At 37.4% G+C, this 13,814-nt stretch overlaps 1 protein-coding gene across 2 annotated transcripts in view; it reads right to left on the reverse strand.

Annotated features, from left to right (window-relative positions):
- LOC126281491 (protein fem-1 homolog CG6966) overlaps positions 1-13,814 on the reverse strand; it is a 142,492-nt gene that overhangs the window by 27,252 nt on the left and 101,426 nt on the right. For both annotated transcript variants that reach the window (XR_007551277.1, XM_049980493.1), the window contains exons 3-5: positions 6,744-6,944; positions 2,307-2,525; positions 953-1,142 (exon numbers count right to left, since the gene is read on the reverse strand). Coding sequence is in view for 1 of the 2 variants with exons in the window: in XM_049980493.1 (XP_049836450.1) it covers positions 953-1,142; positions 2,307-2,525; positions 6,744-6,944 (610 nt within the window). In the remaining variant the exon portion in view is untranslated. The remainder of the gene's footprint in view (positions 1-952; positions 1,143-2,306; positions 2,526-6,743; positions 6,945-13,814) is intronic.

Here is a 13,814-nt window from a genome sequence, read left to right on the forward strand (position 1 = left end):
AAATGAATTTCACTAAGTAATGACATCAGTCATTTCTGTTTTCAGAACCGAAGTTTCCATACGAATAACTTTTCTTTAGTTTGTATCCCACCTCTGCACAGAGATTTTCTTCGTCATTTGCTACTATTATTACTTGTCATATGTCATTTTCTATAACTTTTCATAGAGCTCTTCTACCTCTTCATTAAAATGTGAGCACTTTGGTATATACACTTGACTGATTTCGATAAACTATATTTAATTTAAATTCGAAACAAGAATGTTACAATATCCATAATATTCCTTGAAATTTTGTTTCTTAGAATAAAAGTTATGTCTGCATTCCCACACTGCTCTATTCTTCAACAAAATCCTTGGCCTGATTTAAATTCAATTTGGCCTTCATTGTTCCGTCACATTTATCACAGCCATATTATATATCATTTTTGTTATTGATCTTGAAGTTCTGCAATTTCTTATCCTGAAATAGAAATAAATAGAAGTTGGTTTTCAATGCTCCATGTTACTTTATTGTACATCCAATGGATGGATGAAAGTGTGCAGAAGTAGCTAGGTTTAACCCATGTCCTGGAGCCACTGCCCGATTTCCTTCAGTCGATCACTCCTAATATAATTTCACCTGGGACAGAATACCAATGTCCCAAAAATCTGCACATAGTAGCATAACCTTCAATAACCCTAGCTATGGTACACCAGGCTGCCAGGGTTTGAGGTGTTTAGTGACGTGCACTAACAGTGCTAAACATTTACATAGTTGTATTCAAAGCACTCTCAGTCAAATGCTTCTAAACATCAGAACCCGAGATCAACAAAAATTTATATGGACTGGAAAGCCAGCAGGGATCTCACAGTCCAAGGAAGTCTAATGTCTGTTACTTTATTACAACATAACAATACACAGGATCAACAACTTACTAAATACCAAGTCAGAATAATAATATTAAAGGCTTACCTATCATCCATTGCTCTTTTCCAAAGACCCAGAGCACCAATCATATCTCGCTTTTTGTCAACATATGTTGCTCCGAGTAGTTCCAAAGCATCAACACGCTCATGTCTGGATACAAGATTTGGTAATTTAATTAGATATTCTACAATATGTGTATGCCCAGTAACGCTTGCAGCCAAAAGAGGCGTCATGCCTGCAGCAAAATACATAATTATATTTCTATATTGCTTGATGTTCCATTTTTTAATGTTTTGCATAATAAGTGGATCTCATTTGTCTCAAGTTTCATAGTATATCTTGCTTTAAGATGCTTTTTTAACATTAATGAATTAACTTTGTATAGTAAATATAAAAACCAAGTTCAGTTTTCAATGAAGTCGGAACTTAGATTAATAGTTGGTTTCTTTCCAGAAGCAGTAAGAATGCAGATATGAAAGATAGTAAATTACAAAAAGTAGCAAAAGATTTTAGTTCAAACATCTTACACAGAAATACATCATGTCCAGACAAGGAATGAATTGTATTACTTCACCTGTAGGACGCTATACTTATTATAAGCGAGACCTACTTGTTGCCAAATGCCACATTTTAACTTTTACCAAAAAACATAACTACTGTCTAACATGATTGATGTTTGAATTTGGCATGAAGTCACTGTCAGCACACCACAATAAAGCCACTGCTTTAAAAATGTTAATGTTGTCTCATATGAAATTCATATAAATGTGATGGAGTGGCAGTGTTATCCACCTGTCTGTCTGAAAGGAACAATTATAGTGCTGGGAACAATTATGTCAAATTATTGTTGCCAGTGGATAAGTGGTAACAGGATAACATAAATCCATTGTTATGTTCTACACGCAATTAAATATATTTTGTTCTAGTGTACTCACAACCAACCAATATCTGAAACTTTTTTTCTACCTGTTTTAGGTTTTCCTTTCAACCCAACTGAAATTTGTCTGTGTTCTGAATGACTGTCATTTCTTATTTAACCTTTAACTTGTCTTCTTTATACTTCTTCCTTTATTCTAACCAACCATTCTTTTAGCTGTAATACTGTGTTGTCATATGTTTCTGAATTTTAATGATGATTATATCTCAAATAAACTAAAATCAAAGAATTTAACAATCCAAAACTCGTACTTCATTGATGACTTTCTAACAGATACTACAAGCCAAAGATCATAATACTGTAGCTCCCATTGGGCCCTCTCAAAAACTTGTTTTCATTGGTTCATTGTCAAGTGGTTTTTAGTAATATATTTTGTTAATTGCAATACAAAAACACCATTCAAATATGATATGTCAAGCATTTTAATGTAAAACACTATCTTAACAGAATATGTGCAATTACCATATGAGTCTACATCCATCTGAGCGCCATGTGCAATAAGTAACTTGAGGATTTCCAAGCTGCCTGACTCAGCACAGTCATGAAGGGCAGTGTTGCCTTTAACACTCTTCCTGTTCACACTGGCGTTCAGACTGAGGAGAAACTTGGCTATCCGGAAGTGACCCTTGTAACAAGCAATCATCAGGCAGGTGTGACCATGCCTATTTGCCACTTCAATATCTGTAGAAATGAAAATTACTGTTAAAACTGAGAAACAGAAAAATAAACAAGAGAGAAAAATTTTAATAACTAATAACCAATTTCAGCTCAATTAAATTTTTATCAATATTACCAATGTATTTCTGAATCTCACAAAATGTCAAACCTAGAAACTGCTGTGCATTATATCACCTTTACCATAATAGTAGAGTCTGTTGCGCTTGCACAACAAGGCTGCATTTATTTCTTTACTGTCCACAGGTTATCAATCTGTATTGTAAATTCAACAGACTTTGTCAATGGATCATAAAAAGTATATCTACCTTAACACTTTTCCATGCCAACAGAATGGCGAGTGGGGGGGGGGGGGGGGTGTTTTACAGTTTCTAACACAAAATTCAACAAAACCTGAACTTTTAATTTCAGAGAACGGGCACATTATTATTGAAACTGAACAGTTCAATTTTCTAGGTGTTCGGATAGATAGTAAGCTGTCGTGGAAAGCCCATGTTCAGGATCTTGTTCAAAGACTTAATACTGCCATTTTTACTATTTGAATGGTATCAAAAGTGAGTGATACTTCGACCTGAAAACTAGTCTACTTTGTTTATTTTCATTCGCTTATGTCATATGGTATTATATTTTAGGTTAACTCTTCCCAGTCTACAAAGATATTTTTGCCTCAGAAACGGGTGGTTCAGGCAATAAGTGGTGAGAGTTCACGAAACTCTTGTCGACCTCTGTTAAGGAGTCTGGGTATTTTGACACTGGCCTCTCAATATGTATATTCCTTACTGTCGTTTCTTGTTACCAATTTAGTTTATTCCAAAGAGCTTTCACTCTGTTAATACTCGGCTGAAATCAAACCTGCATTTGGATTGGACTTTCGTAACTCTTGTGCAAAAAGGTGTGCAGATACTGCTGCATCCATTTTCAATAAGCTTGCACTCAAATTCAAAAATCTTAGTACTAATTCACGCACTTTCAAACCGAAACTGAAGAGTTTCCTCATGGGTCACTCCTTCTATTCTGTCGAGGAGTTCCTTGAAAAATTAAGCAGATTCTTATTGTATTGCTGATAGCATTTACTTAACTTATGGACTAAAATTTTTCAGGTTCATGAACATTTATTTTTATCTGTTATTAGTTTTATGTTGTAGTATCATGTACTGACACGTTCCATGACCTTTGAGATTTGCTCCTCAATTTGGTCCTATGGAACTTGACATGTAAATAAATAAAAAATAAACAAATAAATACTGCTATCTAGGGAAGCCCACATTAACTGTGGCAGTCATGCCGAGAGAAAGGTTTTAATTATTATGTTCAAGCTGGTGCAAAATGGACAGGTCTCCACGCACAGTCCTTTCGGAGGAAAAATGACAACATGGATTCATTTGTACACAGTGCGAGTGAAAAGATGATGAGTCAAGTTTCAACAAATATCACACAATGAAAAGTTGTGTGTTGTCCAGCTTTAGTAAATATTTTTGAATGAAAAAGCATTTCTTGTTTTAATGTACACCTTAACTGTCGATCAGGTACCTCATTGTTTCCACTAACAGTAATGCAATTCCTTGTGGCACACTCACAGGCAACTAGAAAAAGTGCACAGAGACACCCTGAGTCTGCATTATGGAGTGCAAAGGGTTAAACAACATTTTTGAACATGCCAACAAAAGAACTTCATACCACTTTAAAAGTATCGCTATGCGGAGCTGGTGTCTACCCTGCACAAGTAGAAGAGAAAAGCCATGTCATTCAAGTGTGCCTGGAACAAAATTACTTTCAATTTTAAAGAACCCTCTTAAGCATTTAGATGGCTCAGCTAAGATGTCTTCACTCAGCCATATAGTGGCAGATATTTTATTGTACCATTTTGAAAAGCTATTCTTAGATGAATATCTTCACAGTGTAAATATTTCTTTATATACGTAGGCATTAAACTGTGCCTACACGAGGAGTTTAACATCTCATGAACGACGACATCATAAGAGATGGAGTACAAGCTCAGATTACAGGTTGAGCAAGCCTACACGAGGAGTTTAACATCTCATGAACGACGACATCATAAGAGATGGAGTACAAGCTCAGATTACAGGTTGAGCAAGGAATACGTATACGTCCATAGCGTTTCTGAAGGAACCATCCTGGCATTTGCCTTAAATGATTTACAGAAATCATGGAAAGCTTAAATCAGGATGGCTGGATAGGGATTTGAACTGTCATCCTCCTGAATGCTAGTCCAATGTGGTAACGTCTGCGCCACTCTGCTCAGTAGTCTCTGTGGACTGTCACCACCAGACAGCTTAGAACATTCTCATGACATATAAACTCTCAACACAACACCACATTTCACTAAGGAGCTTGGTGGAAGTCCATGAACTTCCTTGATCTTAACAAAGACCAGAACATGTGAATGTTGTTTCAAAATCTACAGAAAACTTAAGACAGACAGTGTACTATGCTCTTTTTTTTCAGATACACTGTAATACGCTCTTTTTTCAGAACATTAAACACCATACACACCTACTGCCTTCCATTCCATAGTGCTCACTCCCATCCACATTTCAAAACATGATTTCATTACACAACTAGGCACAATGAAATTCTTTGCATTTGGCTATGGCTACAGCCCTGACTTAATTGACAAAAAAGTGCACAATAAACAAAGACAACAGATCCTGCCGCACCTTTATACCCATTTTGCAGTAACAGCCACACCTAGAAACAATTGTTGTACTATATGAATGTGTGGTGTCTGTTCTTTCAGACACGTCCGAAGGAACACGTCTGAAAGAACAGACACTATGCAGAATCCATAACTGTGCTACATATTAAATAAACTAATGGTGGAGGGAGGAGAAAGGAAACTAACGTGAAGGGACTATTGATGTCAGCTGCACTTTATGTAGAATCAGCAGCGACGAGTGAAAATATCTGCTGCACTGGATTTCGAACCTGGGATCTGCTTACTAGGCAGTTGCATTAATACCTATGACACCAGAACACAGCATTTATCACAATAGTGTGAACTATCTTACTACGCCCCTTGGTCGACCAACATTCCCACCTTGCGCCACCTATCCGCGGTCCCCATCCAAGTCCTCCATCCTCACTACTTTGCGATTCCCACAGGAATTCGTTGTCCACTGAGGTGAAAGAATGGACAACAAGCATTCATGCATTCATATAATTCACTCACCTTGATGGGCAATGAGTCCACCACCCTGAGTGCAGATGCACAATCATTTTCGACCTCCTGTGGGAACCTCAAAGTAGCAAACACAGAGGACATGAACAGGAACTGTGGGTGAGTGGCATCAGCTGGGAATGTGGTCCGCTGCAAGGGGTACCGAGATAGTGTTTCTCACAATTGTGCAGACTATGCCTGGTTCGTACAGTGGTTATAGCAGCTGCCTAGAAAGCAGGAGATCCCAGGTTTGAATCCCAGTCCGGAAGACATTTTCATTCATTGCTGCTGATTCCACATAAAGACTTGGTGCAGCTGATCTCAAGAGGCATTTCCCTTTCTTTTCCTTTCCTTTCCTTTCCTCCCCCCACCCCCTCCACCTACAATTTACATACCTAGTACACTATTCCATATTTAGGAAAATTGTACAACTGACAAAAAACTCTGGATCAGTTGAGTTATAAAACTATTTTGTGTGTGCAGTATCATGGCTCACATCTCATTTAGATATAACAAATTTATTACGTAGTGGTGACATTTATTAAGTGTTTCCTTTTCTGATGAAGACTTAGGCAAAAGTTAACGCATAAGTGTCATTTCACTGCGTCTCTCTGCAACTTAATATGTCATCTTTACTGTAAGTAGCAATTTATCTTTTCCTTGCATTGTTGATACTCCATTATTTAGTTTTTAGTTTATCCACTCTCAACTTCTTTCTGTGTACAGTTGTAACACACTGTAAGTACAGACCACTAACTATTTTTAATATATTTACTATATAACACATGTGACGAGCACTTTATTTGTAATTTCTAGCTAGTGTCATGATGAAAGATTCTGTAAACTGGTAAAATTTTTGTGTGTCACGGTTCAGATTTTTCTACTCTATTGCACACCACACTAATTGCTTGTCAGCTGATGCCCTGACAAGCCAAAGGCCAGTTTTTAATAAGTAAATACCAGTGAAACAAAATAATTTTGTTGACTTTTCACACTTTAAAAAGGATTATTATTTGATAAGTTTATGTTACTGATGGTGTCATCACCTGCTCCGTTGTCAACAAGGAATTTAACAATTTCGAAGTGGCCATCAAAACAGGCTGCTCGGAGTGGTGTGGAGTTGGTCCTTGTAGTATTATTGACACACGCACCATGCCTAACCAGAAGTCTCACGACAGAGAGATGCCCAGCTGCAGCAGCACACCACAAAGGGGGAGCCCCCTCTATGGTCTCGCCATCAAACATAACTGAAACAGTGAACCAGCATATTACTCCAGCTCAATGTAGTGTGAAGGTCCACTGTGTTCACATACACAAATACATAAATACAGAGAAGAAGCTATATACACTTCACAAAATGTAATACAATTTGTTTTCCATGCTAATTCACAGGAAATAAAATTTATTTACAGTTTATATGCTGAAACCAGCACGGCAAGACTAGCAATCATTTCCCAGTTACAGAAATTGTGAGTTTTTCAGATACTTATTTCACTGAGAGAAAGAAGTGAATAGGAGAAAAGGAAAGCAAGGAAAGATAAATTAATTGTCAATCTATGCTGAAAACTAGGAAAAGTTGAGCCAACTCTCGTAAGACATTTAAGATGCATTCATCATACACAGTGCTTGTCGGCTGCTATAGATCAGAGGTGCAACCATAGGAACCAGAGTAACTTCCTGTTATCCTTACCACTTCTCAGTGCCCCCTTAAAGTGGCTTGCTAAGAACATAAAGATTAGCAAACTGAAATAATTAATACTAACATTCTTCTATCTGAACTCAATCCAAGTCCAAATTTAATTTTCTAGGCAATGCAACTCACCCAGTTTCTTCAGACATATACAAGGCATGTCAAGAAAGTAAGCATACTCAGTGTACGACTCAAGGGCATTACTTTAGACAAATTTGGCAGCACCACATTGAGAGACAAGGTGTTGGCAATGGAACGCACAGTAGCACTCAGCTGGCTGAAAACTTGAGTTGTAAAGCCATGTTGAAATGAATGACTATTTTGAATCCCTACAGTTCAACAACAGAAGCACAATGAGATTTTCACTCTGCAGCCGAGTGTGCAGCAAACAGTTTCAATCTGAAAGGAAGTTTCAAAAGGAGCATAATCTGGTTTCTTCTTGGAAAGAAAAATGCGCCTTTCCAGATTTTCTACTGAAATCAAAACTGTTTATGGGTATTATGTGATGAACCGTACTAATGTGTGCAAGTGGTATCACGAGTGTAAGGCTGGCTGGATAAACATTCACAATGAAGAAAGCTGGGGGAGGTCCTCAATTGTGACTGATGAGGCTGTGGACAAGATCAAAGAAATGATTCATGGTGGCTGTCAAATGGCTTTGGGCAAGTTGAACACAATGTTTCCAGAAATCTCTAGGTTTCTTCCACATGAAATCATTTCCGATAAACTTGGTTTTCAAAAATTGTTAGCAAGGTGGATACCATGACAGCTTGCAAGCAAAGTCGACAGAATCACCTCTTCACAGGAATTTCTCACGGACTTTGATATGAAATGTGTACAATTAGTTGATGCTATTGTGATTTGTGACAGAACATTGGTGGTCCACTACATCCTTGATAAGGAAAGACAATGCAGTAGCAACAACATTCATCACTGCTGAAGAAATTCAAAACCCTTGCCCCAGGCCAAAGGCTCATGCCTGCTGTCTTTAGGGACTCTTAAGAGGATTCTCCTCATTAAATTTTTGCCCCAGGGAGATAATTTTAATACTGTGCAGTACAGTGAAACTCTAAAAAAACTGAGTGATGCAAAACAAAGTACGGTGAATGTTAACAAAGGGACTATGCTTGTTGTATGACAAATCACATCCTCCACACAGCCAATACCACAAGGCAGCTCTTGGATTCATTCAGTATGTACATTATTAACCACACCGCTCCCAGCTTTGATCAGACACCTTCAGATTTTCATGTTTTAACATCTCTGAAGTTTTTTATGGTACAAGAATGTTTTCTATTGACGATGAAGAACCAAATGCTGTCAAGTAATGGGCCAAAGAGGTGACAGGAGACTTCACCGATGAAGTTATCAGCAAGAGCCCTCAGTTCAGAAAGTGCCTTGAGAACCAAGGTGACTATTTTTAAAACTAGTATGTGTACACCTGTGAATGTGTAAAATTGTGCAGAAGTATACTGCCTTTTCTTCTTTTGAACAATTGCATACTCTTAATTTCTGGACATGATTCATATGTTGTTTCCCTTATGGAAAACTGTTTTTAGTGATAATGTTTTTGTGGTATCCAATGATCACTGACAAACTTTTGTCCACACCAATTCCATCAACTAACTGCTGTATAATCATTTTTATTATTTATGCTCTTCTGCAAACTCACAGTGAAAGGCAAGGATGAACCTAAGGTCATGTTCAATTATCACCTGTAGGCAACAAGAAATACCTTCCACATATCTCACCTACATCAATTTGTTGTAGAATTATAGAAAGTAATCTGTGTTCACACAACAGTTTTTCTAGGGAATGAACAACTTGCCTCCTGAAATAAATATGGATTCTCTCAGTATCTATTGCCCAAATCCAAGGGTGACATGGAAGGATCTTCCCCATAGTGCACCAACATTGTAATGTTTGAATGTCCCCCTATAAAAGGTGAATCACTTGCCAATCCTTCCAATTCTGAAGTGCCAATGTGAAACACACACAGTGATGCTTCAAGCTTGTGCTTGCATGTCTACCAACACCCAACACAGGCTGATTGTGTGCCAGATTTTTCCAGCAGTAAGACCAGAGATAGTTTATTTGTGAATGAGGCACAACTTCAGGTAGGTTAAAAATGAGCAGGAGCAGCCTGGAGGCTGTTATGATAATGAAATAGTTAATGTAGGAAACCAGGTGCCAATTATAGCATTAAAGCAAATCATTAAAGGGAAAACAATTTTCTTCCACCGTATGCAAGACAAAGACAATCCAAAAAGCACATATGTTTCTAAAACATTCACATTAAAGGAATCTGTAATGACTTTTGGGAAGAGGAGAATGGGTTAGGCATCCAGCCTGGATAAGTTTTCTATTGAAGAAATTAAAAATTCTTATCACATTACAGAAAACTGGCTACTGTAACTGTGCCCAATCCTGTAAAATACAATATATGCCATCAGTAGGCCACAAGTGTCCTTAAAACAAAGCAGAAAGTCAAATCTTAAAATAATATTAACCTTTTAACTGCTCTGGACGTGTTAACGCATGCACCTTTGAACCTGTCCCTGTGTGCTCTGAATGTGTTTACATGTGCCACCAGTCCTTCAAGCTTGCGCGTAGACACGATCAGAGTACCAGGTAGAAGGACTGGTGGCGCACACGTTAACACGTCCAGAGCAGTTAAAATGTTAAGAAGGAACTACTTTTGCCAATAGTTAAAATTATACATGGGCATACTGAAGACTAACGCATCTGAATGTTTTATGTGAAAACTCTTAAAGCCTTTTAAAATAAAGAGAACTTTATTAACATTTTGTATCTTTGTTCTTCATGCACCATATTACTTCTGAACATAGTCAACCTGACAGCAAACACATTTCTCCCCATGAGAGACCAGTTTGTTGATACAATCACTGCAGCATGTCTGACTTTGTTGACAGAGCCACAACCTCACTTTTACCTGCACTGTTTCATCACTATAAAAGTGAGGTCCTTGAAGGTACTATTTAAGTTTTGGAAACAGATGAAAATCGAACAGGGTCGTGTCAGGAAAGTACGGAAAATGATCGACGATAGTGAACCTAAGATGTCAGATTGCAGTGCTCATGTGTGGTCTGGCATTTGTCACACTGAAGGAGAGAGTGCTGCAGATGTGGATGAACTCTTCACATTCGTGTTTTCAGTTTTCTATGGGATTACAGAGCACTGTTTCCCACGAACTGACATAACTATATTACACACCAACATGTTACAAGCTACAGTCCGGAGATCTCTAGCAGAGGGATGCAACTTGCATTAGCCAAGTGTGAAAGTTGATCAAATAATATGCATGAAATACCTCAACCAATGTTGAGAACAATATAAAAAAAATTCTGATGCATTACTTTTCAACACACCCTCATACCAAGATTACTTAAAAGTTTAAGTGGCTGGAAAAGCTATTGCATCATTGCAACCTTAAAAAACACGTGCCTTGCCCTAAAAAACTTATTCTTCTTTCCATAAGCATTGTTCAAATCATTGGTTTCAAGAGGAATTTTTCACTATATCGTTAGATTGGCTCACAAAATACAAAAGCCCTGTAAACAAAAAAAATTAGTTTTCAGACCTCTATTCAATTGTACTAATTTTCTACCACGTGACCATCAGACATTCTGAAGTTTAATCTGTATTTCCATAGCCCACTAGCTTTCGAACAATATAAGGTCTTCCTAAAACACAGTTTACCTTCAAAAGATCTAACACCTCACTTTCAGGAAAAAGAATCAGACGGCAGGCTTGAAGTGGCCTGTAGTATACTGATTATGAAATCTGCTGTTGTAACATATTTCTCATGAATTGGAGGTCCAATGCCAAAATGACTCATTAGTGGATAGGTTTCCTTAAATGGCGCTATCAGTGATTCTTCTATTTTTATGTGCACTACACCTTAAATGAAACTGAAAGAAAAAAGCTTACTACCAATACAGTACAATCAGTGTAATTAGTTACATTTTGTATTTAACTACTGTCCTATCTATCTCATAATAATGAATAATGTCTGTTACAGACAGCTCTGTCTATTCTTTGTAGATGTTTAATATCTTCTCTATTAGTAACTGTACACATAATTTTAATGAAATTAGTCATAATGTTGGAAAAAAATTATAAAAGTTTACCTATGGCTTTGGGTTAAAGTGCTTCCTCCCATGCGGACCTCACAAGCATGTACAGTTAGGAGCAATTTCTCCACATCAGTCTGTTATGTCATTCACTATTGTTGACTCGCATTGTTATTCTTTCAGTTTTCAACAATCCATCTTGTGATAATCACTTGTTTATTTTGGTTCATTATTTCACAACATTTGTCTGTTCTACAAACTGAAAATGTTACTGAGACAAGGACTATCAAGGGAATTGCTGGAGCAGTCTTCTGATTCTGAAAATCCACCTAGTGAGTGTAAATCTTCTACTGATGATGATAAAGAGGTAGATGTTGCTGAAAACTCAGAACTTCACAAAGCTGATGATCATGAACAATCCCTTTACGAAGATGAAGAATGTCAATTTAGTACCAATTCGGATGAATGTGACTTTGTTTTCTTGTAATGGGAATGAAATACGGGCTACAACTTCTCAAACTGAAATTTCTGGTGAAGATCAAAATGATTAGTGATGAAGAATCCTGTTTTACGTTGTTCTTTCATGTACTCCTCACTGACAAAGTGTGCATGTGGACCAACAAGGTAGGTCGAATCATTTACAAAGATTGGATGGATATGGATATGCACGACATGGAAAAGTTTCTTGGTATTCTGACCCTGACTGTAGTTTACAAGTCAAGAAATGAAGATGTGTCAGATCTGGAATGTTCAGAATAGCCAACTACTGTTCAAAGAAATTATGTCTCGCAACCAGTTCCATGCTGTTTTGAGGGTGTTGTGTTTTGAAAGTGCAGTAGTCTGACATTAACAGAAATTTTTGAGATGAACATGCTGGTCACATTTCAAGGTTGCTCACCATTTCAACAATACATCTCATCAAAACTTGGTAAATACAGAATATAGTTCTGGGCAATTTGTGGCAGAGCAACAAGCTACTGCTGGAAGATGAAAGTGTATTTGGGGAAGGAGGAGGAAACCAGAGCCATGCAATTTTGAAAACCCTGTGACTGAACTTGAAAAGTCTGGACGTAATATCATCTCCGATAATTCTTTTACATCTCTCGATTCAGCTCATTATTTGTTGTCAAAATATCTGACACTAGTTGGTACTATCTGAAAAAAAAAACAAAGGTGAACTGGCTGGCATTTTAATAAACCTAAAGGACATGGCGAATACACCATATTATTTGGTTTTCAACCAGGTGTGATGATAGCCTCTTATGGTCCCAAGAAAAACAAAGTTGTTACGGGCTTAGCTCTTTTCATGATCAGCCAATGGTGTCACCATCACAAATAACGAAGCCTAAAGTTACAATGAAATACAATGGCACAAAGGGTGGCGCTGACACCATGGACCAGGAGATGTGATGCTACAGTGTGAAGTGATAAAACGAGATGCTAGTCACTGGTGGTTTTCTTCAACATGATCTACGTGTGTGTAATGCATGCATACATACATAATTTCGATGATGTTGGATACCAATAAGAAAATGAGACATCCAACTTCTATCATCAATTTGGGAAAGCAACTAGCAGCGATAAAGAAGTCAATGAATTCATTAGTAACACCGGATCCAAAAAGGGCAGTGAAACCACCAGCTAAGAACAGGAGAAGTTGGGCGTACTGTGTACAGGAGAAAGATAGTAAATGTCAAATTACATGTTATAAGTGCACCAAACCCATATCCTCAGAATATTCTGCTACCGTCTGCAAATTTGCAATAAGAACATAAGCCAGCAGTAAAAGTATAAAAATTGCATTTTTTAAATGTAAACCTTAAAAATTATTTTAGAAGTATTTATATCTCAAAAGTTGTTCATATCTTATGTAGTTACGGCAATACCAATTTGTGTCAATTTAAACAATACGGGCCTGAGAGCCCTAAATGCTAGGCAATGCCTATATAGATTTTTCTGGTAAGCAGAGGGTTGACGACGTCCGACCTTTATTTGCAAAGGCATATCATTGTATTTTTATGAAAATTTCAGCATGGGGATGGTTGTAGTTTTGTTAAATTATCAGCTAACTAAAAGAAGTCATGACATTAATTGAGGCTTCTCCCAGAAGCACTTTAATGGGAATGAGTGATCTTCCTCTGTAGTCAAGGTCGTTAATACAAAGCAGCAACCTTAACATGGAAATATTTTGTTTCAATCCTGCTGGCATGAGAAATTTTTATCGCCAGTAAATGAGCAGCCAGATAAGGAAACAGAGGTATGATGTTCTTGGTCAACACACTGAGTATCAATGTCCTGGGTTAAATACCAAACCTATCGCTCAGTCCTACATT

This window comes from Schistocerca gregaria, chromosome 7, assembly GCF_023897955.1.
Source record: "Schistocerca gregaria isolate iqSchGreg1 chromosome 7, iqSchGreg1.2, whole genome shotgun sequence".
In the NCBI taxonomy this organism is placed as follows: domain Eukaryota; kingdom Metazoa; phylum Arthropoda; class Insecta; order Orthoptera; family Acrididae; genus Schistocerca; species Schistocerca gregaria.